General features: G+C 43.1%; 1 protein-coding gene across 1 annotated transcript; it reads right to left on the bottom strand.

The window, feature by feature from the left end:
- Positions 1–2,427: 2,427 nt before the first annotated feature.
- LOC103279331 (cytochrome P450 2G1) lies at positions 2,428–13,963 on the bottom strand. The gene is made up of 9 exons (XM_062962115.1): positions 13,752–13,963; positions 9,120–9,282; positions 8,882–9,031; positions 8,154–8,314; positions 5,763–5,939; positions 4,222–4,363; positions 3,787–3,974; positions 3,175–3,316; positions 2,428–2,846 (listed from the first exon to the last, which is right to left on the bottom strand). The coding sequence occupies exons 1-9, from the start codon at positions 13,929–13,931 to the stop codon at positions 2,665–2,667; spliced, it is 1,485 nt and encodes a 494-aa protein (XP_062818185.1). The 5' UTR covers positions 13,932–13,963; the 3' UTR covers positions 2,428–2,664.
- Between the last annotated feature and the right edge of the window lie 11,216 nt (positions 13,964–25,179).

The following is a 25,179-nucleotide window of genomic DNA, read 5'->3' as shown; positions in this document are numbered from 1 at the left end:
TAGTTGTAGGAAATAGCACCCTTTTTGCGTTTCTTTCAGGGTTGCTACAGACTCAGCAACACCCTGATAGTTAACCATCAACAGAGGTTTGTAGCCAGCCTGCAAAGCCTTTGCTTTTGTCGGCTTGCAAACGTATCTTTTTGATCTTGAGGGCCACCCCTTTTTCCTGGGGATAAAATCTCCATTTTGAAAAGCCCTTTTTGCCTTCTACAAAATAGAGAAAGGAACTCAGATGTGCTTGTGTGGTCAAGCCAGGCCAGCTCAGACAAGCCATCATAAGTACTAACCTCTTGCCTTTAAAACTAGTTCTGAGTTTAGATAGGGAAAGACCTGCTCTTTCTAAAATAGTAACTCAGCACTAGGGTAAAGAATACCTGATATTTCAGGTATTTCTGATATAGCAACTCAGGGTTAAAGAGCATCCCAGGATCTCCCCACCTTTGGAAGAAGTTAACCCAGCAGCTAAGGGGAAACATCTGCATGATTCATAAATTGACTGTTTGTATTTGTAACCTCAACAACTTGTGCCAAGCCTGTCAAGAACTTTGAGAAAATAAAAATCTTGTTTGATGTTCAATTTGGAGTGGCCTTAGTTGCTGGAACTTCTGAGCTTCAAAGTAAGGCCCCCGCAGTCCACCCAGCAAAGAAAGGCGCACATCTTAATTTCAACCAAAGGTCCCTGGGTGTGACGGCCCATTCCCTCAATTTTAATTATTGGCTGTGAACACTCATACTGATGTGCAAAGAGATTTTAGCCATGATGTAATGTGGTGCAGATGCAAATAGTGATGTCTATTCTGTTCCTTCCCATAAGGAAATGTATACATTTCTAGCTGTGGTTAGGTTGAGATTGTGCTAGCCTTGCTCAGGAAATAGCTCCCAGCTCTTTCTTCTGCGCAGAAAGGAATCAAAGAGAGTTGGATCTCCGCTCTGGTGTGTATTTCGTTGGGATAAGCTCGCCAGGTTAAAAAAAGCACATCAAAAGGGGACAGTTTTCCTAAAGTTTGTGATCTATTAGAAAATTTTGTAGCAGAAATAGAAATAAGTATAGGGATAGATTAGTACTGAAATGAAACCCTATAAAAAGTTTGCTAAAACATGTTGAAATGCTGTCTCTCGTTCTCCCCCCCCCCCCCCCCGTGTGTGTGTGTGTGTGTGTTTGTTTGTCCGTATCACAAAGGCTATTGCTAGATGAAGTGGCTGTCTGTGATGTCACTGGATTGGCTGTTGTTAGGTCAAGTGGACCTCTATGATGTCACTGGAAAAGAAAAGTAACATGGGTTTGAGGGGGGGGGGGAGGCAAGAGCCACAAAGAGAGCTTTGGAGACATTGCTAGATTGGCCCTCTCAGAGCTGGAGATGGGAGAAAGGGAGAAGAAACACTTTAGAAATGAAGCGCCAGGGCCCCCCCGGTTTTGTAAGTACTTTTGAACTATTTTTTAATATCTCACACATGCCTACTAAGTATATACTAATATATATCTATATACATGCAATGTGTGTTTTCCCCATGGAGTAAACAACAAAACCACTGAATCAAATCACACCAAATTTGACCACAAAAGACATAGTCATCAAATCTATGTCTTTCAATCAAAATAATCTGTGGCGAGGTCTGGTGGTATGGAAAATAAAATATTGCAGAATTGGTGGTACTGTAGTTAGTACATGTTATTTCCTAAGGCTTGTGAATATACAATACTTCTGGTTGTTTTTGTCTGTTGGGGGCAAGTATGAATGCTGCAATTAGCCTGAATGACTAGCATGTAATAGTCTTTCAGCTTCAAAGCCTGGTTGTTTCCTACCTGGGGGAATCTTTTGTTGGGAGATGTTAGCTTGCCCTGATTGTTTCATGTCTGGAATTCCTCTGTTTTCAGAGTGTTGTTCTTTGCAATATTTTCTGTTCTTCTACTGTCTGTGTACATGAAGAAGTACCCATATGCAGTTCTTGAGCACACACACTCTGTTTTCTGGCCCTCAGGAAACAGAGGATTTGCCAGGCTTTGGTGATGCAATGCTATTCAGTGCTATTCATGCTGGCCAACAATGGACTCCCCTAGGTAGGAAGCAACCAGCCAAGTGGGGTTTATATCCCTGTGGAATCATGTCCAGTGTGGGAGAAAGAAATCTTAGAGAGAGAGAGAGAGAGACAGACAGACAGACAGACAGACAGACAGACAGACAGAAATTCTAGAATTGGACTTGAATTAGAGTTGCCCTGATTAATTGGAGTTGCACTTGAGAACACATGTTTGGGCATTTGTAGATTCTCCAACAGATAGTTTCCCTCAGATTGTGTATTACTCACAATGTTTCTACTTTCACAGGGGTCCTGCGCCCCTCACTGTTTGACACATTATCAGTGGTCCTTACTGTAAAGTCCCTGCTGTCCCATGATAAACCAGAGGCACAAAGCAAACGCTCAAGGCAATGTTGATATGTTTAATATTTCAAGATTTACACATTCCTTAGATACAGAGATTATAAACAGATAAGACAGAATCACAGGCTTTCAAATTCAAAGCATATGCCTTCATCCACAATGAATCATAAACTTCCTCACTCTCTTCATGGGGCAGAAAACAGAATATGGGGTTTCCACTGAGGAGTTGTGGGATTCAGCATCTGTAAGAGATTGATGGCTGTAGACAACACACTCTTTGGGTCAGCGTGGGACTACAGAGAGCTGGTAGAAGGGTGGGACAGTGATCAAGCCACTTTCCAGAGGAGTGAGGTCAATGTCCTCAGGGGGGATAGTGGGCTTCAGGTGGAAGCTCTGCAGGATGGTGGTGAAGAAGAGGAAGAGCTCCATGCGGGCCAAGGATTCGCCCAGACAAATCCGCTTTCCTGTAAACAAAAAAGGGAAATCATCAAGAGGAAAGGACATAAAGGGATTTCTCTCAAATGTCTTCTGATGAAGACTTAGGTGGTTTATTTACTTCATAAGTCTCCTTCCTAACTCACAAAAACCAAAAGGTTATATGAACTTTCTCTCGTACACCTCACTTTGCTGGCCATGCCTAACTGACTGCAAAATCAGTACCACAACTTTGATTGCTTTGCAGCAACATCTCTCAATAGACGTGTTTGTGAGATCTTCTGGTCTAATACATGAGAGATGAGAAAACATTGGAAAAGCAATTTTAGTGGTCAGAAGTATATGAGAGAACTATACCTGAGGAGAATGGGATAAAGGCATCGTTCTTCTTGAAACGCCCGTTCTCATCCAGGAAATTCTCTGGGTCAAAAGCAAAGGGTCTTTTAAACATTGTGGGGTCATGAAGGACACTGCTGAGAATAGGATAAATTTCTGTCCCCTGCGGAAAAAAAGAAACAGGGTTGTAGAGAGAGATTCAGTGTTTCAGGAATGTCACTAGGATGTTTTAGAGCAGAGCATGGTTTGTTATCTGTTAGTGGTCCATGAATACCATTTAAATGTTCATTGTAACTGACAGCATCAAATCAAATCAGTTATTTTGGTCATAGAATAGCAGAGGAGTAACTGACAATATTTTCATACACCTTTCCTGATGTTTTGAAGATCATGACTAAGTACAACTCTATGACTTGAAGTCATTAAATATCTTTTGAAACTACTTAAGAGCCACCAAAACATCTAACAGTTAACATTATCCATCAGCAAATTTTGGGCTGTATGAAGACATGCTGCATTGATAAATGATACTAGCAGATGACCTTGGGAAAAGGGGGATGGAATCCTTAAAACTGATCACCTTTTCAGAACAATGTATCACTAGGGGTTACTTGCAATTCTTACAGCTTATACCTTAGGGATAAGGTATCCTCTGAATTCAGTGTCACGGATAACCCTGTGAGCCACATCCATGGGAACGAGATCACTGCATCTCTGTGTTTCATGAATGACGGCATCCACATAGGGCATCTGGCTCCGGTCTTCAATGTTTGGGACACGACTGCGGCCAATCACTTTATCAATTTCTTCATGCACTTTTGCTGTCAAAAATATGGTAGTTGTGAATTAATCTTCAGATCAAAATTTCTGAATGGGAGCTCAGTTTCTAATGTCTATAGAAGCAAATGGAAAATCTGTTTTAAGAGATAGCAATCCTCTGAATACCAGTTTCAAGATGTATCCTGAAATTATATGTGGGGGCCTTTACCTGCATTCCCTAGGGGAGGTTTCTAATTGGAGGGTGAAATTCAACTAGGTTTCCCCATGCCCTTGCCCACCACTCCATACCTTGAACTTCAGGATGTTTCATCAGAAACAGAAACCCATATCTCAGGGTGGAGCTGACTGTCTCTGTTCCAGCAACAAACAAGTTCAGGGTAGTGAGCTCTAAGTTCCAGTCATGGAATTCACTGGCTGGCTTGTTTTTTTCCTGAAGAGAGGAAAGAACAAAACATTGTGAGAACGCTCCAGGAAGGCCCTTGATAGCAAGACTGGGAAAGTATGTTCTGTCTTCAGGGTGAATGGGGACTAGAGAAGTTACATATTTCCTTCCCAGATACTCAAATCCTAGAATTTGAGCTGAAAGGTATCCCAACAACCATCTAGCCCACCTACCCTTTACTATAGAAGAATATGCAACTAAAGTATATCTAAAATATGCTATCCAACCACTTTTTAAAGACCTCCAAAGAAGAAGTATCTACCAGTCTTCCAGGCAACCCATTCTACTGTGGAATACTTCTTATGAATAAGAAGTTCTTCCTAATGTTTTGATTTGAATCTCTTTTAGATGATACCAGAATCTAGTTCCATTTCATTTTGTACTTGAAATGCAAACTAGGGATAATATTGGCTGTTAGCAGCAGTTCCAGACACTGCAAAATGACCAGTCTGGATTAAAACCATTGCCCATTTCTCTTTGGATAAAATATGATGGATATGGTCATAATGCATTTTGATTTCCTGGCCTTATGTCCCCTATCAAAGCCAGACCCAGCAGTATAAATGGCAGGGTTCTGAGAAATGTGTTGGCACTTGGCATCATCTTCTGTTTTATCAATATAAAACCACTGGTGGCCCCAGGAAGCTTTGTGCCTTACAAATGTTTTGGACTAAAACTCTTATAAGCCTGCAACAGCTTAGACATGTGTCAGGGAGATGAAAGGAATTGCAATTTGGAGGGCATTAAGTTGCCTGGAGCTAGAAGACCTTTAAATCATCAAAACTTTATTATGGCCCAGAGACCCAACTTGCTCAGTGACAAAAAGGTGCACAACTACAAACAGACCAACAAACCGATAAGACCAACTAAACACAGGGTGACGTGCAATGCAAGATGCACATGAACAAGGGCAAGAACACTACAAATAGATACAAGGCAAATTTCAACACAGTTCAACACAGGACGTTGTCTTATCCTGGTTACCTCAGCCAAGATCACATGGGAGAAATTGTCACCTAGAAAAAAACTTTACATGGAATATCTCTCTTTGGATAGGTTATGGTGGATGTGATATAATACATTCTGATCTCCTGACCTAATGCATGTTATCAAAGCCATACTACAACATATTTATCTACCCAGCAATGTAAATGGCATGGTCAGAGAAATGTGTTGGCATCGTCTTCTACCATTGTAAAGATTAAATCACTGGCAACCCAGAGCAGTGTAAAAAGCTTGGTGTCTTACAAAGGTTTTGGACTACAAGTCCTATTAGCCTGAAACAGCATAGTTATGTGTCAGGGAGATTAAAAGAATTGCAATTTGGAGGACATAAGGTTGCCTAGAGATAGGAAAACCTCATCTCTTTCATGAAACTCCCAAATACCTTTTCCATCTGGTTGAGAAAACAATCGATGAAATCTCTTTGGAAGTTGGGATCAAAAGTGTCTTTATTCTTCTTCACTTTCTTGGCAATGAAGAGCCTCATGTTTTCCAGGCTATCGTAAACTTTGACGGGAGGTCCTGGGAAATACTTCAGAAAGCTGACATACATATCATAGAACTGTATGAGAAGACAAAAGATGTCCAGTTTGTGATCTGCCATGTTCCTCCCTCGCAGCATTATAGTTCTCCTAGTTGGCCCAGGAGAATGTCTAGAGCTGGTAGTATCATTTTGTTTAAGGTGAGCTATGCACACCAAGAAATATGTTTGACTAGCATTCTGTTACTTACTTCTGCCCACAGAAATGCACCTTCTCATGCTGAAGTCTCATTTTATTTGGCAGGAAGAAAGCTATTCTCTTGCTCTTGGGCTTCATCTCCCGAATTCCCACCACTTGTCTCTTGTCATGTCCTGGGAGAGACACTTGGCCATTGGAAATTGTACTGTCATTTCTTCTTTCCTCAAGTAAGCTAAAACCTATGGCGTTCCCATTATCTGAACCACCTCCCTCTGCCTCACTTTCCACCAATAAGGGACAGCAATAGGAATCCTTTCCAGGGGTTTGCTGCCTTTGGGACAGTGTAAAGATATGGAACTGCATATGCCATTTAATTTTGTACTAATGTAGGTTCATAAACTTCATGTGCCAGTTGCATAGAATGCACTATATGAGATGCACCAGATAGCCTCCATAAAGATATATCCTGTTCCTCAACAAGATAAGCAACTGACTAACAATGCTCATAAGAGTCATATTAGAGTCATATTGGAGGAACTATAGATTTCAAGAGAGGCGTTCTCTCAGGTGCCCAACCAAGGGAATGCAGAGGATCATGTATTAAGGAATTCTGGAGATCTTAGCTGCATATACCAAGAAAATAAGATACTAGATACTAGAGCTGAGTTTGTTACTCGTTTGTCGTATCTATTTTGTAAGATATGTACATGCGAAATGATATTTAGAAATGCATGGGGCGCTCATGCAAAAAACGTATGATTCAAAACTCTGACCTATGGCTTTTGGATGAGTTTATGTAAGTCTTGTAAGTGGCTCCAGATCTCTGTTGTGGTCACCACTTCTCCCCCAAAAGGGCTGGGTTTGATTCCACCAAAGGGCCCTGAGGAGGATGGTGAGGCCAGAGTGGAAGGAGAAGCCCCATTCTTTTCCCAAAGGGGACAGTAAGGGGGCCCAGGTGGGTGGGCAGGAGGGATGGATACGTGGCTGGATGGCTGGGCAAGGAAGAAGCCCCCACAGCACATGGCCAGGCCAGAGAGAGACAGGAAGAGCCCATCACACTGAGGCTTTAATGAAGGCAGCCCCAGTATTCTGAAGCAAGCAGAATTCTTGGAAATGTAGTTTAGGGCAGGGCCTTTTGAATTCTCTGCCACAGGGCTTCTCACCTTCTCAAACTACATTTCCCAGAATTCTGCTTACTGCGTTGTGCCTCCTCCTCCCTGAAAGTTTTGGTGTTTATTCTCTAATGGGAATTTGAGATAAAAGGGGATTGTTGGGATTTAGGCAAAGTTGAGAGGCAGTAATTCCAAGGTTTACCTAGTAGGTTTCCTATTATTATTATTATTATTATTATTATTATTATTATTATTATTATTATTTCAAAAGCTGAATGGGCATATGTTTGGGTGTCCTTTAACTGTGCTTGCTTTTTCTACTTGGCAGAAGGGCCTTGGACTAGATGGTCCCTGGGGTCTCCCAGTGAAATAGTACTGGTAAGTTTATATTGGTTAAATGCTTCCAACGCTCTCCATTGGCAAAGGCCACCTCTGCAGGAAATCTTTCTGAAACTTGGGCGGGAATGATGTCCTGGTTATGTTGTAGCATTGAAAATTGAAATTAGAGGAGATAGCTTTTGCAGTTTTTTTAAAAAAATTGTTCATAAAAACTTTTTTAAATTCCCAAAAATTAGTGAATGAGTGAAATGTTCTGAAACTGGGGTGGGAGGTTTGCAGTGCTAAATGTGTTCTAACATTGTAGCAAGTTTCATCCCAATAGCTCTAAAAAAGAGAGAAAGGAGTCCCAGAAGCTTCCCCCTTGTGCAATTACATAACCAAAAAAGTAACAAAAATTGTTAAATTTTTATAGTTATATACCCCTAACAATATTTTAGAAACATTTTAGAAATAATTTATCACGCCTGTCTAATTTAGTAACGAGTATTGAAAGATTTTTAATTGATCACAGAGGTCTAGCAGATACATTGATTAGCCAAACGTATGTGAAGACTATACAGATTAGTTATTTCTTTCAGATACTAGCAGATGGCACCAAGACCTTCTCTCATTAATCTAATAGAAAGAAGAAGAGGTATGGGTTACCTGAGCCTGGCCTGAGCTCATCTCCCGGAAGGTGATGTTTATCATCTCCATGAGGGACTGGAATTCCTTGTCCTCATAGTCAAAGCGATCCCCAAAAATAATGGAGCAAATGACGTTTGAGACAGTCCGGCTGAGGAAGTAGGTGGGGTCAAAGGGCTTCTCTGAAGTTCAAGAACAAAGAGAAAAGAGGTGTTTTCTTGAAAAGTGTCTTATTTCCTGGTATCTAGAAACTTCCTCTGCAACAGTTGCTTGAAAGTGCTCCCCAATCCTATCTTTTATACCATACTATCCTCTAAAAAAAGACCAGGTTTTTGAGCCATGAGGCATCCAGTTCTTTAATGGTCCAGCACTTTCTGGTACCTAAAAGGACCCTTCTTTTTCAGTTGTTGTTGTCTTCTGCCCCACTTCTAGGAGAGGGATGTATGGATCCTTGCTCACCACCCTCTCCTTCCAAACCTTGGTGATTCCTCTGTTTTAAGGGTCTTTTTGTGGTCACATACAGCATGGAGATAGGTCACCATACCTAAATCATAGATAGATCATAGCAACATCTCCTAGAAGAGGATCTCAGCCTTAGAGTTATGTGCAAAATTCACTGAAGATGTAAAATTGAACATTCTGATTAAATTCCAGGATGGAATATATTGTTGTGGTTGATATCGTTTTCCAACGATTACATCTTCTTGAAAATGAAAACAACTATTGCTATTCCTTATAGCTCAACTCACCTTTAGTCTTCCTGAATTCCTCCAGCAGGAACTGGGCTTCCTCTTGGATCCGTTCCTGAATTGATTTTTTCCCCATCCCAAAATGCCTCAGGACATTGAGAGAAAATCTCCGTAGTTGCTTCCAACGCTCTCCATTGGCAAAGGCCACCCCTGCAGGAAACAGGAAAGAAATGAAGTGTTTGACAGGAAGAAGCAGAAAATGGGAATTGTGCTAGCAAAGCTAATATGAATAGCTCACCATGTCCTTTGAAGGTCCGTTCCAGAGTAGGGTTGGTGGCCCTTCCACTGAATTCATCTGCCTTGTCTATCAGGGCCTCCTTCACGGCATCATGTCCACACAAGACCACAATTGGCCGTGTTCCAAAATAGACTGTGAACACGGGGCCATAGATTTCACTCAGCTGTGTGGGGAAAATCATATATTATTTAGGGACTCTCCTGTTATGAGGTTGGCAGCTCTTTTGTAAGTATTCTTTGAAATGGTCATATCTGAAAGCTGAAGTGTGCAAAAACTAATGAGCTTCGAGTCCTACAGCAGAAGGGAACAAAGTGAAGAAGGTTTCTAGTTTATGACTAAATAATTTCAGAGTAGAATGAATCTTAATGGGTGTAATGAAGTATGAATTTTTGGTTTATAGATGTTATGTTTAATTGTGTGTTTGTGTTTTAAAAGGGTAAGTATTACAGTTATTGCATCTCAGCACTCAGAGGCTGGTTACCATGGAGAAGTAGGTGGAGCCAACTGCCATTTTGTTGAAGAAGTGCAGCGTTTTAAAAAGGGATTCAGTCTGTGCTCAATGAGGCACAGGGAAGATTGATCCTAGGTTGAGGGGATAAAGGAGACTCAATTCATTTTTGAGTTGGTTTAAAATAAGTTTAGTGACTTATTTAATGTAGTCTGTGTCCTGGTAAGGAACAGAGAATCTGTGATCGTATATCACAGGGTGACTGCGGTTTAAAAGTAGCAGAGGAAGAAGTTCTAACTACTTTAAATAAAAGAAGTGACACTTTAGGGAGTTTGACTCACCTTATTCTAGTATTGTAACCGTTAATAAAAGTGCCTCTGAGAAACAACGTTGTAACCACTAGGCTCTGTGCCTGAATAAACTTGTTATTGTTCCTCCAACATCTAAGCCTCTGTCGCATATATTATAAACCAAGTTACGTTACCATCTAAAGTGAATAAGAAGAAGAAAGAAAGAAAAATTTAAAAGATCTCTTCTCTGAATCTTTGTGGTTGCATCTTCGCAATGGGGCTTTCCTGTTTCATTGAAAGCAAGGATTTGAGATTTGTCTAGAGTAATTGTCAAATTATGTTCTTTAAGGCTTTTGACACAAGGCATTTTCATCATTAAAATCCACCCTAGGTGTTTTTCTCCATTCAGAGAGAAAAGCATAATAATAATAATAATAATAATAATAATAATAATAATAATAATAATAATAGAAAAGAAAAAGGTTTGGATCGTTGATGTTGCCATCCCAGGTGACAGTTGCATTGACAAAAAACAACAGGAAAAACTCAGCCGCTATCAGGACCTCAAGATTGAACTTCAAAGACTCTGGCAGAAACCAGTGCAGGTGGTCCTAGTGGTAATGGGCACATTGGGTGCAGTGCCAAAAGATCTCAGCTGGCATTTGGAAACAATAGACATTGACAAAATTATGATCTGCCAACTACAAAAGGCCACCCTACTGGGATCTGCGCGCATCATCCGAAAATACACAGTCCTAGACACTTGGGAAGTGTTCGACTTGTGATTCTGTGATACAAAATCCAGCATATCTATCTTGTTTGCTGTGTCATACAATAATAACAATAACAACAACAACTTTATTTTTATATCCCACTTCCATCTTCCCAGAGGAACTCGGGGCAGCTTACATGGGAAATACGCCCAGTCCAACAACAAATTAAAACTAACCATAGATTAAGACATAACTCAAAATCAATAACATTACATAAGACAATAACATAACATGAAACAGTATCATCAACCAACAATCATCTGAAAATACATCACACTGTCCTAGACACTTGGGAAGTGTTCGACTTGTGATTTTGTGATACGAAATCCAGCATATCTATCTTGTTTGCTGTGTCATAATAAAATAATAATAATAATAATAATTATTATTATTATTATTATTATTATTTATTTGTACCCTGCCACTATCTCCCTGGAGGGACTTGGGGGAGCTCACAGAAGCACTACAATGCCGTATCTAATGCACAATGCACAGTATACAAGTACACAATATAAAAATTTAACATAAGTCTAAAAGCAACAATGTACGTAAAATCCCAGTAAAAATATTTTAAAAACCTGCAAATAATAATAATAACAATAATAAATCTTTATTTACATCCCACTTTTCTCTCTCAGCAATAACAAACCCCAAGTCCAGGGGTGAACAAACCTGTGACAAAGAAGTTCCTTTCTACAAAAAATATTTTATGACTGCTTAGACTATTATATAGAAGCTTAAGAAATCACTCTCATTAACATTAAAACAAATTGAGGTCAGCTTGTAACATCCTAGATAAGGAAAAAATTTGCATCTCCCTGCTGTACTTTCAAATGGATATAGCTGGGCTGTGGTGCAGGCTAGTGAGCAGCCTGCTGCAATAAATCACTCTGACCATGAGGTCATGAGTTCGAGGCCAGCCCATGGTGGGGTGAGCACCCATCAATTAAAAAAAAATAGCCTCTGCTCGTTGCTGACCTAGCAACCCGAAAGATAGTTGCATCTATCAAGTAGGAAATAAGGTACCACTTATAAAGTGGGGAGGCAAATTTAACTAACTTACGATGTTGGAATGAGGAAGTGCTGTCACAGTGGATGATGAAGCAGCTGCTCTCCCCTGTGGCCAAAATCGAACCTCCCCTCAAGAGAAGGTTAAATTGCCTCTGCGTCTGTCCCTGTCTCGGTTCTATGTGTATATGGGCATTGAATGTTTGCCCTATATGTATATAATGTGAGTCCCCTTCGGGGTGAGAAGGGCGGAAGATAAATACTGTAAATAAATAAATTGCCTACAAAGTCCACAAGCAAACAGAAAGAATGTGCGGATGGGTGGTGGTACATGAAGATGTTTCAGTCAAAAATCACAGAATAACTCAAGATTGGAGGGTTGTTGTATGTATTCCGGGCTGTATGGTCATGTTCTAGAAGTATTCTCTCCTGACGTTTCGCCCACATCTATGGCAGGCATCCTCAGAGGTTGTGAGGCATGGAGAAACTAGGCAAGGAAGGTTAATATATATATCTGTGGAGAGTCCAGGGTGTGAGAAGAGTTCTTTGTCAGTTGGAAGTCAGCATGTAACTCAAGATTATTTGGAAGGAAAGAAAGGATTCCCTTAAGTTCTATACAAGAGAAGAGATGGCAGAGGTTTCAGGAGACAGCCAGCGCTTGGTAAATGTTGATTTCCATCTTAGATTTTCCTCCATTCTCAAAATGTCATATTATGTTTCCAAAAGACAGTTACTCTATATGTCAGTCAAAACCTTTTTACAGTCCAAAGACCAATTGGCCCAGTGGTAAAAGGTGCAGAACTGCATATGCATATGAACTAGGGTAAAGACAGTGCAAATAGATACAGGACAGGTTTCAGCCTGAGTCTAATACAGGAAGGTATCCTGGCTACCTCAGAGAGAAACTTGTCAACAGCCAATGTCAGGTGAAATAAATTGTCTGCTAATAAAAACTCTACACCAGTGGTTCCCAACCTTTGGTCCTCCGGGTATTTTGGACTTTAGATCCCACAATTCCTAACATCTGGTAAGCTGGCTGGGATTTCTGGGAGTTGAAGTTCAAAACATCTAGAGGACCAAAGGTTGGGAACCATTGCTCTACATCAGGGGTCCCCAAACTAAGGCCCGGGGGCCTTTTGTTGTTGTTGTTGTTGTTTTTGCACTACAAATAAGACATGTGCAGTGTGCATCGGAATTTGTATTTTTTTTTTCAAATGATAATCCGGCCCCTCAACAGTCTGAAGGATTGTGGACCGGCCCTCGGCTTAAAAAGTTTGGGGACCCCTGCTCTACATGGTTCCCATGAATTGGGATGATATACCAGGTAGGTTTCTCAGTTGTCCTTGTGGACAACAAGTTAAACATGAGCCAGCAATGTGATGCGGCTGCTAAGAAAGCCAATGGGATTCTGGCCTGCATCAATAGGGGAATAGCATCTAGATCCAGGGAAGTCATGCTCCCCCTCTATTCTGCCTTGGTCAGACCACACCTGGAATCACACTGTGTCCAATTCTGGTCACCACAGTTGAAGGGAGATGTTGACAAGCTGGAAAGCGTCCAGAGGAGGGCGACTAAAATGATCAAGGGTCTGGAGAACAAGCCCTATGAGGAGAGGCTTAAAGAACTGGGCATGTTTAGCCTGCAGAAGAGAAGGCTAAGAGGAGACATGATAGCCATGTACAAATACGTGAAGGGAAGTCATAGGGAGGAGGGAGCAAGCTTGTTTTCTGCTGCCCTGCAGACTAGGACACGGAACAATGGCTTCAAACTACAGGAAAGGAGATTCCACCTGAACATCAGGAAGAACTTCCTCACTGTGAGGGCTGTTCAGCAGTGGAACTCTCTGCTCCGGACTGTGGTGGAGGCTCCTTCTTTGGAGGCTTTTAAGCAGAGGCTGGATGGCCATCTGTCGGGGGTGCTTTGAATGCGATTTCCTGCTTCTTGGCAGGGGGTTGGACTGGATGGCCCATGAGGTCTCTTCCAACTCTACTATTCTATGATTCTATGATTCTAGTAGTGGGTTAATAATTTGTAGCCAAGCCTGTTTATAAAAACTGCAGGACAATAAGATGTGATACGTCATACGTCCAACAACATGGTTAAAGTCACTCACCTTGAGGAGAGATTTTAAGGTTTCTGATGACTTGATCTGTAAGAAATTCCCAATCAGAGGTAAGGGAGTGGGTCCCGGAGGGAGCCTCCCCTTGTTTGATAGTTTCCTCTTAAATGATACAATGGCAAGGAAAGACAGGTAGATGACAAGGAAAAGGGTGACTGCTCCGAATAGCTCCATGATGGAGTTTGCACTCCTTATGCTCCTTTACCCAGAATGTGTCCAGTCCATTTATTTAATTTGGCACAAATTAGGTCCCACCTTCTGTCTTATATAACTATGTTACATACACATGTGGGATGTTTGATCTCTGGAACCAGAGGAAAGATTAATAATTTATTTCCCAGTTAATCATTTTTATTATGACAGAGGACATGTAGAGATTTACATTTCTGTGTCCTTTCAAGAAAAATCCTGCTTAGCTTTCTTGAACCCTTGCAATAAAATCATGACTGGTAATTGAGATGACTAATAACAACAACACACCAAAATCCAGATAGAAGAACAATCCTATCTATGTGTATAATGCAAATCAAAATATGTATGTATGTAGCAGAAGACGTTTACTTCTTGGGAGGAGAACAATGGCCAACCTTGATAAAATAGTGAAGAGTAGAGACATCACACTGGCAATGAAGGTCCGCATAGTCAAAGCAATGGTATTCCCCATTGTAACTTATGGATGCGAGAGCTGGACCATAAGGAAGGCTGAGCGAAGGAAGATAGATGCTTTTGAACTCTGGTGCTGGAGGAAAATCCTGAGAGTGCCTTGGACCGCAAGAAGATCCAACCAGTCCATCCTCCAGGAAATAATGCCCGGCTGCTCACTGGAGGGAAGGATATTAGAGGCAAAGTTGAAGTATTTTGGCCACATCATGAGGAGACAGGAAAGCTTGGAAAAGACCACGATACTGGGGAAAATGGAAGGAAAAAGGAAGAGAGGCCGACCAAGGGCAAGATGGATGGATGGCATCCTTGAATTGACTGGCCTAACTGGGGGCGGCAACGGCCGACAGGGAGCTCTGGCGTGGACTGGTCCATGAGGGCAGAAAGAGTCAGAAACGACTATACAACTGAGCAGCAGCAGCAGGACGGCTCCTAGATGGCTTGATGGATCTGGACCAAACTTGGTACACAGATCCATCGTGACTCAACTTGAAAAACTAGCAGGGTTTTGGCAGGATTGGAAAAGGATAGTGTAGGTTGTAGTGCACTCACATCCAAAGAGTATGTGAATCCCATCAATAATGGATCTGGATCAAACATGGCACTCATACCCACCATGACCAACTTTAAATACTTGTGGGGTTTCAGTCTGGATTGACACAGGATGATGAGAGCTATAGTCCTTCCACATCTGATGACCCATGTGTAGCTGGGCCAAACATGGTACACATAACCACCATGACCAACAGGATTTCACGCGGCTTGAGAGAGAATGATGGTAGTTGCAGTCCACCTACATATGGAGAGCTGTTTCAATCCTGCCAGTGGTGGAGCTGGACCAAACTTAGTACACATATGCATCATGACCAACTTAAAATAGTAACGGGGTTTCAGGGGCCTGTCAGAGATTGATGGGAGTTGTAGTCTACCCACATCCAGAGAGCACTGTGAAACCCACCAACTATGGATTTAGACCAAACTTGATACACAAACCCATAATGAGCAACTTTAAATATTGGGGAGGTTAGAGGAAGCTTGGCAGAGGATGATGGGAGTTGCAGCCCACTCATATCTGGAAAGCACTGTGAATCCCACCAATTATGGATCTGGACCAAACTTGGCACACATAACAACCATGACCAACTTAAAATACTGGTGGGATTCCAGCAGGAATTGACACTGGATGATGGGACCTGTAGTTCTCTCATTTCTGATTACCCTTGTTCATCCTATATCCAGAGAGGCAAGGTTTTTCTTTTCAAGGTGTTAGATATTTCTAATGGGACCATTGATAACCACAACATCTAAAACCAAACAATGACTAATTCTAATATTTATCATAACAAAATACCTAATCCTCTCAACCCTAGCTACCTAAGCTGGTAATATAAAAATGGAAGTGGAGATGTCTCTATGCAATTGTAAAAATCAACAATTTTTTTAAAAGGAGGGCACAAACTAAGTGTACCATGGTGAATATTTCATGCAGCATACATATGTCCAAAAGTAGGTGTCAGATATGAAATAATTCTTTGTTGGTACAGCAACAAAATATTCCTGTATGGCCACCATGTCCTTCTATGTGCAGCTATTCAGCTTGAGGGATTGCTAAGTGAAACCTTTTTTTTCCGTGTCAGGAGCAACTTGAGTCGCTTCTGGAGTGAGAGAATTGGCTGTCTGCAAGGACGTTGCCCAGGGGACGCCCGGATGTTTTGATGTTTTTACAATCCTTGTGAGAGGCTTCTTTTATGTCCCCGCATGGAGCTGGAGCTGATAGAGGGATTCGAACCTGGCAGCTTTCAGGTCAGCAACCCAACCTTCAAGTCACGAGGCTTTAGTCTACTACGCCATCGGGGGCTCCAGTGAAACCCATTGATCAGATGTAACTCACGACTTTTGTAAACCAAGGGGAGTTTATGGGTCACAAAAATAATATCTAGAGCATATGGTCCATCTGTGGCACTGTGCCCACCCTGATCCATAAACAAGTATATAATTTTAATGCTTTATGGCAAATCGAAGTAGACAATATAGGGAAATTAAATAATTGTAATTGTTTATATGCACACATTACTATGTATGTCTGTAGATACAGTACGCAAAAATACATTTTGGTTATATAAAATGCATGTAAAAATGTAGCAGAATTGTAACCTACATAAGCACCACAGGAAGCAGCTGGAAGCTTGCATAGTGGCCTCAAGGAACCACTGATGGCGGATCAGTCTAATCCAAGGAATATATTGCTGTTACATTTTATATTTCAAGATTTACACATTCTGTAGGTACAGAGATAAAAATAGAGAAGAGAACATGACAGTCTTTCAGGCTCAAAGCATATTTCTTGGTCTGAAGTGAATTACGAGTTTCCTCCCTCTCTACATGGAGTATTTAGCAGAAAACGGATTATGGGGTCTCCTCTAAAGAGCTGTGGGATTCAGCAAGTGTAAAAGAGTGATGGCTGGAAACAATTAGTCTTTTGGGTCAGCGTGGGATGACGGAGAACTGATAGAAGAGTGGGACAGTGACCAAGCCACTTTCAAGAGGAGTGAGGTCAATGTCCTCAGGGGGGATAGTGGGCTTCAGGTGGAAGCTCTGCAGGATGGTGGTGAAGAAGAGGAAGAGCTCCATGCGGGCCAAGGATTCGCCCAGACAGATCCGCTTTCCTGCAAGCAAAAAAGAGGAGAATCTTCTGTCTTCTGCTGAACCTTTTGGTGAGGACTTTACTATATTAACACCCTGACGCACTAGTAAAAACCTAAGGGTTCTATAGACTTTCCCTCTTGACCATCAATTGTATCTCAAGCAAGTTTTTGCTCCTCACTTTGTTCTTGGACATTTCTGGCCATGCCTGACTGTCTGAAGATTCTTTGCAAATTCATAACTCTTGACACTGGAATTTCTGTAAACACAGATCATTCTAATCTACATCTAAACTCTAGATTTTATAGTTTCTGTAATTAGTATTACACTGAGATTGCCTCAAAGCAGCACCTCCGAAAGACTTCTCAATGGATGATTAGTTATTGGAAAACACTATAAAAGCACTGGTGAAATAAATCCTGAATTGATTAAACCTTCACAACTTTTGGATTATTCTGCGCAAGCAATATCTGGGCAGAAAATAATATTGCCATAGGGACAAATGATCATAAGAATAGAAGCCAGGCATGTGGAGCAACACCAAATTGAATTGAATCCTACTATGTGTGAAAAGAAGACTACACCTGAAGAAAATGGGACAAAGACATCATTCTTCTTGAAGCGCCCATTCTCATCCAGGAAATTCTCTAGGTCGAAAGCAAAGGGTCTTTAAAACATTGTGGGATCATGAAGAACACTGCTGATAATAGGGTAGATTTCTGTCCCCTGCGGCAAATACAAGTAGGGTTGTGGTGGGAAATTCAAAGCTTCAGGAATGACATCAGGAGGGTTTAGAGCACAGCCTGGTCTATCACCCACTGGTTGCCCATGAATACTATTTAAATGTTCAGTGTAACCAACAATACTATTTTCCTGGACCTTCCCTTGTCTTTCCTGCAATCATAATCTTTTATAATTTAGTGGTGACGTAGCTTGTGACTTCAGTACAAATATGTGGTCCAGATTTGGGAGGCAAGTTTGGGAGGCTAAGGGTTAGGGATTTTAAACTGAGTGTGGGCTTGGCTCCTGTGGTCAAAGTCTAACTGTTGTGTGACTGTTGTGTTGAAAGAGAGCCAGGTACTTAAGTTGATTGACAGCAGGCATTGTCCCCTGTTAATTGAGTTTCTGGGAAAGCTTTATTTGGACGCCGATATTAAGGAGGGCGACTAAAATGATCAAGGGTCTGGAGAACAAGCCCTATGAGGAGAGGCTTAAAGAACTGGGCATGTTTAGCCTGCAGAAGAGAAGGCTAAGAGGAGACATGATAGCCATGTACAAATACGTGAAGGGAAGTCATAGGGAGGAGGGAGCAAGCTTGTTTTCTGCTGCCCTGCAGACTAGGACACGGAACAATGGCTTCAAACTACAGGAAAGGAGATTCCACCTGAACATCAGGAAGAACTTCCTCACTGTGAGGGCTGTTCGGCAGTGGAACTCTCTGCTCCGGACTGTGGTGGAGGCTCCTTCTTTGGAGGCTTTTAAGCAGAGGCTGGATGGCCATCTGTCGGGGGTGCTTTGAATGCGATTTCCTGCTTCTTGGCAGGGGGTTGGACTGGATGGCCCATGAGGTCTCTTCCAACTCTACTATTCTATGATTCTATGATTCTAGTAGTGGGTTAATAATTTGTAGTGGGTCTGGAGAACAAGCCCTATGAGGAGCGGCTTAAAGAGCTGGGCATGTTTAGCCTGCAGAAGAGAAGGCTGAGAGGAGGGGGTTGGACTAGATGGCCCATGTGGTCTCTTCCAACTCTACTATTCTATGATTCTATGATTCTATGATTCTAAGTTTGAACTCTGAAACATTTCTTCTCAATGAGTGCTTCAATGAACATCTGGATGGAAAGAGCATATTAAAAAAATCTCACTAAAAATTCTGGAGTAAGCCATAAAGTTCACTGCAGCCAATTAGTGTATATTCCACGCAGAAGAGAAACCCAAGACCAAAATGTGGAGCCCATGTGAGGACAAGGCTTGTGTTGAAGCCCTTTTGTTGTAGTTGAGCCAGCTGGCAATATTAAAAACAGTAGTAAAAGGACTAGTAGGAGGAAAAGGGGTAATATGGAGCAGCTACTTGATGAGGAACAACAAAGGAAACGTATTCGGGAGATAATTATGGCACCGTCTGAAGAGGACATGTTTGAAGGGTTTTCAAGTGATGAAGAGTCAATATTTGAAGAGGGAGATGGGATGGATATGAGTAGAGGCACTAAAAGGGTTACTCGGGAGCAGGAATCAGATGAGGAAAGAAAGAGGAAGAAGCTCCGGGATACACTTACTGCTTCCACAGAAAATGAGTTGTTTTTGGGTTTCTCTGGGGATGATGGGTCTGGGAGTGATGAAAATCTGGAGGGCACATCGGACTGGACTAGGGTTCAGGAAATGAGGGATGTGTTTGCAGAGTCAACTTCTGGTGATACGTTTGTAGGATTTTCGGGACAGGACGATTGGCAAGCAGCTGATACACCCGGGGCATGGGGAGACCTAAATCTTGACAGAAGATGGAAGGTTTGGAGGGATGATGGGCAAGGTTCACGTGTAACGACAGGAACAGCTGTGGGGGATGATGATGGGGTGGAGACCAGCTCATCTTCTGATAATGATGTGTAAGATAAAAATAAGGTCTAAAGTGGGGATTCTTTGCAGAAGGCAAAGTGTCGTTTTTGGTGTTGGTTTGTCCCTGCCTGTGTTTTCCTGTTGGGCTTTGGGTCCTGGCTCTACAGCTTGGCATTCCTGGTTCCTGTGTTTCTTGGATTCAGATTGGACTATTGCATTTGCAGCTTTCTCCTTCCCTGGACTTTTGGACTGGTGACTTCGGCTTTGTTTGACCTCCGGTAACAACGTTTGGATTGGCTAATCATGTTTGCAGTTTTCTCCTTCCCTGGACCTTTGGACTGGCAACTTCTATCCTGTTTGACGACCTCAGGTAACAACGCTTGGTTTGGCTAATCGGGGTTGCAGCTTTCTCCCTTCCTGACTTCGGCTTGTCTCCACTCCAGTTTGGATTCCTCTCTTCTGAGAACTGGCTATTGTCTGGGCAGCGTTCTCTCTCCTTGCTCCTGGCTGTCACGCCCTGGCAGAGGAGAACTAAGAACCAACACACGGAGGCCAATAACAATCTAATATATTTATTAAGGAAATATTATAGTAGAATAAAAACTTTCAGTAATAGTTTGCAAACCCCAAGAAGCGTTGTACTTCCTTTTTGTTGGATGGCGCCCGCCATTCCAGTACGGCCGTTACCTTTGCCGGGTCCATGGATAGCCCCAGTGGCGAGACGCGGTATCCCAAGAAGTCTACTTCTTGCAAATCAAAAGCGCACTTTTCCAGCTTAGCATATAGCCCATGGTCCCGTAACCGCTATAGCACCTGTCTGACGTGCTGGTCATGTTCTTCTTGACACTTAGAATACACCAAAAAATTGTCTAAATACACCAGCAGGAAACGGTCTAGATAATCTTGGAAGATATCGTTGACAAAATGTTGGAATGTGGAGGGAGCATTGGACAAACCGAAATTCATGACCAGTGACTCATATAATCCGTATTTGGTCTGGAAAGCGGTTCTCCATTCGTCCCCTTCTGTCAGAACCCTGGCAGCAGAGCACCAATAACCTTACACAGAGGCCAGTCTCTATCTAATATCTTTATTAAAGAAATATATAAAATCAATAAAAACAAGTGAAGAATATAGTTCAGAAGCAGACCTTTCAAATGAGGTCAAATATAGTCCAAAAATGTATTGTCCAATAAATGATATTAGAGTTCAAAGTTTTAATCCACTTGACCGAAACACACACTTTGCCAAGCAATAGTGTGGGGAAATAACAGAGTCTTAGAGTCCAATGAAGCTTGACAACAAGGCTGGAAATAAACTTGATTCTTGACTAGATCCGTGACTGAAGACAAGGCAAAACATGAAGCATGAAACAGAGTCCGTGGCAAAACCACGAGGCAGGGCAAGGCTTGAAGCTTGATCCGGGAAGCAAGGAACTGGGATTACGAAGTCCACACACGATCTCTCTCCTGAAGCTGATCAATTGACTCAGCAAAGAATCCCTCGCGCCAAACACCTATATTGGGTCTCGTTTTCCCGCCAACAGAACTCTTTCCCTAGAGAACGGGAAACGAAACCCAACTCTGTCCAGATGTGTGACTCCTTAGAATTTCCCAAGGGAAGCAGGCCTAATCGGCTTGATTTTTGGCAGCGATGCGTAAACTCCTTCGTTGGGCTTTTCTGACTCCCCTTTCTCTAGCATAAGATTCCTTCCTGGGAAACGGAGGGGAGTTCTGCCCAAGGCCTGTTTGGCTGAATTCTTGAGGGCAAACATCAACATCCTGCAGGTGAAGAGACTCCGGCTCTTGCTGAACCGGCGAAAACCCCATGTTTTCCTCTTCGTCTGCCACAATAGTACTAGGAACAGGACTACAAGGCCCATGAGTCATCACACTTTCCCTCATGCGAATCAAGTTGTAGGCCCCTCGAAGATCCAGTTTAGTGAAGACTTTTGCTCCTCGGAGTCGGTCTAATAAGTCCGGGATCAATGGCAACGGATGATTCCGTTTCGTGATGTTATTCAGTGCCCGATAGTCCACACAGAGGCGCAGGTCCCCTGACTTCTTTTTCACAAAGAGTACAGGTGAGGCAGCCGGGGACTGAGAGGGTCTAATGAACCCCTTGCGGAGGTTTGTCTCTAAGAACTCCCTGAGAGCTTTTTGCTCCGGTTCAGTCAGGGAGTAGAGGTGTCCTCATGGAATTGGGGCCCCCTCAACAAGGTCGATGGCACAGTCATAGGGTCTATGTGTGGGTAGTTTCTCGGCTTCCTTCTCGTTGAATACATCCCAGAAATCCGAATATTTCTTGGGCAAGGTGATGATGGGTTCTGATTCTGTGGTATGGCAGACCTTGGCTACCAGGCAGTGGTTAAGGCAATACTCCAAGGCAAGCAGGAGTTCCCTTCGGGACCAAGAAATGTTTGGGTCATGGAGTGTTAGCCAGGGAATTCCCAAGATCACAGGGAAGTGCGGTACCTCGGTGACAAAGAAGGGGATCTCCTCCATATGTTCCCTAATCCACATCCGAGTAGGCTCGGTCCATTGGCTAACAGGCCCTGTCTTCAGCGGTCGCCCATCAATGGCCTGAACTACCCGGGCATTCTTGAAATCATGGTATTGCAACCCCAACGAGTTAGCATAGTCTCTATCGATGAAGTTGTTGGTTGCACCAGAGTCTATCATGGCATGAATCATGACGGGCCCCTTTTTGACTGACCACAATGTGACCACCAAAAGGAATAGGCTCTTTAGTGGAGTTATTGACCGGGTTGGTGAGCCCTTCTACACCCGGTCATTCCCTTCCCCCGCCGGCTTCTTCTCAGTCGCCTCTGCGGCCTCCGCGTTCGTAGAGGACGCTGCCGCCAGCCGGGTGGGAGTTCGCTTCTTCGCCAGGCACTCCTTGGCGAAATGTCCCCCATTTCCGCAATACCAACAAAGGTTCAGACGCTGTCGCCGGGCCTTCTCCGCAACATCTAACTTGGGTCGCACGTGGTCCAGTTACATCGGTTCATCCTCACTCCCCATGGAAGTGGGGGCTGGTTGAGGGGGTCTCCAAACTGCGCGAGGCTGGGGAGAAGCAGTGGAAGGGTTTTTTATCCCGGGCCTTCCACTCTGCCCCCGGATCCATTGCCTCTTGTTGGCAAGCAGGACTTCTGCCCGTAAACAGTGGGCGATAAGTCTCTCAAGAGTCTCTGGGGGGTCCACTTTGGAGATTTCCTCCAGCATTTCGTGGTTAAGTCCCTCACGAAACTGGCCCTTAAGGGCTATATCGTTCCAGCCTGTATTTTGAGCCAGTACACGGAACTCGGCTATGTACTGTGACAGCGGTCTGTCCCCTTGGAATAGGCGCCGGAGTTTATGACCAGCCGCCTCTTGGTCGTCTTCAATTCCCCAAGTGTTCCGGAGATGGTTCAGAAACTGCTGTGCGGTGGCAAGGTACACGGATCCTGCATCATATAGCGCCGTTGCCCAGGTGGCCGCAGGTCCATCCAAAAGACTGTAGATCCAAGCCACCTTGAGGTCCTCCTGCGGAAACTCTGTGTGGCGGGCTTCTAGGTACGCCATACACTGGCGACGGAATACGTGGACCTTTGATGCTTCTCCGGAGAACTTGGTTGGCAATGCCAGAGTTGGGAGTCGGGCCCCGCGATCCTTCAGGCCGCAAATCTCCCCCTCTTGCTCCTGGATTTTGTCTCGAATCCTGGTAAATTCTTCTTGAGTAATGGTGAAACTGGTTGGCGCGGCCGCCCCGGCCCCCTGCTGATTGGTCATATTGGCCTTTGGTTACTTAGTGCTGTTGGGTGCGGAGTCAAACTGTCACGCACTGGCAGCGGAGTACTAAGAACCAACACACGGAGGCCAATAACAATCTAATATCTTTATTAAGGAAATATTATAGTAGAATAAAAACAAGCAGAGAATATAGTCCAGCAATAGACCTTTCAGGAAAGGTCAAATATAGTCCAGAAATATATTGTCCAGTATATAATATTAGAGTTCAAAGTTGTAATCCCAAAACCGAAACACACTCCACTTCCAAGCAGTTAGAGTGGGGAAAACGTCCAAAAGTTTTACTGAAGTTTAAAGTAAGTCCAAGGCAGGGAGTTGGAGACAAGACTGGATACTTGGCACAAGATGCAAGGCTGGGAAACACGGCGAGATGGGTCACGGAACACAGCAAGGCAAGGCACAAAGGAACTGGAGGTTGCAGACTTAAACACAGTCCACACTTGGCTGGAACTGAAGTTAATCCTTAAACTGATCTGTTGACTCCGCAACGGATTCACCAGTGCGGGGAACTTTTAAAGAACGTTAATCTTCCTGCAGAGCAGGTGTCCAGAGCTTCCTTTCCCAAGGGAAAGAGGAACGAAACACATCTTCATCCAGATGCGTTCCTCCCTGAAAGCTCCCAGGGGAAACTAGCTAATTAACATCCTGTCTGGCTGCTAATCTCGCACTTCTCCTCGTTTGTTCTCTTTGGAAATGGCTCGCCTGATAGAACTCCCTTCTCGCAAAGGGGGGAGAAGCGCTGGGAAGAACCTGTTCAAGGTCTGTTTTAATGAGTTCTTGGCAAGAATTGTCCACAACAGGCATCTGGAATGGCTCCGTCTCTTGCTGAGACTGCAAAAAACCCATGTTTTCATCATCATGATCCATGATGGCGCTGGGGTCAGAACTCCGAGGCCCATGGGGCATCACACTGGCTGACTCAACAGCGGTTTGGAAAGACATCCTGAGGACGCCGCTAATCTGCTTCTTTTGTCTTTTAAACTTTGACTAGTTTTGCTTTCCTTTGAGTACAGTGCTGCCTCTTAGGGAGGCTGCTTCAAGCACTGTTTGTTGCCAGTTCTGCTGACTGCATTAAATCCGGATTATTTTCCGTTCTTCCTTTTTAGTCTGGTTTGGGTTTATATTTTGAGTTTTGGTCAGAGACACTGCAGTTAAGTGTCTCTGAGCCTGTTTTGAGTGACAATAAACCTTTTGTTTATACTGTTCATTGAGTGTGTGGCTGTCTGTGTTCTGACACTTTTTGGGAAAAGAAACCAGAGGGGGGGGGGGGCTTTCTTTTCTTTTCTTGCTTTGCCATGCTTTCAAGTAGCATGCATCCTTAATGGCCAGACTGCTTATTTTTCCATCAAATTGATCTGCAATCAATGGCTCTTTGTGGCCGCTGTCCCAACTTCCAGCTGGTTCTTGTGTAGGGTAGGGTCCAGCTGTGTAGGGGCTCTGCAGGGGACTGAGTCTCTTTCATCCACATTCTCCATGGTTTAAATGTCTGTGTAGAAGCAACCTAAGTTGCATAGATGTCTTGTTTTGTTGTTCGGAGTAATTATTTTCCTTCTCCCTGCTTTCTGATTCATTTTAGGAAGAGGAAATTCCCCTTATTTTCTATGTTCTGTTTCATTCATTCTCCCTGTCCTCTTTCAGTATTCCTTCCCCATCCATCCCACATTTGGGCATCATGCCCTAAATCTTAACTTCTTCCTTTGCTTTCTTGTGTCAATCTGGAGCCTAAAGCCTCTACAATCTGATGCTTTCCTGATATATGGAATTCATGTCAATTCTTG

This window comes from Anolis carolinensis, unplaced genomic scaffold, assembly GCF_035594765.1.
Source record: "Anolis carolinensis isolate JA03-04 unplaced genomic scaffold, rAnoCar3.1.pri scaffold_10, whole genome shotgun sequence".
NCBI classification, from domain to species: domain Eukaryota; kingdom Metazoa; phylum Chordata; class Lepidosauria; order Squamata; family Dactyloidae; genus Anolis; species Anolis carolinensis.
This window is presented reverse-complemented; position numbering and strand designations above follow the sequence as displayed.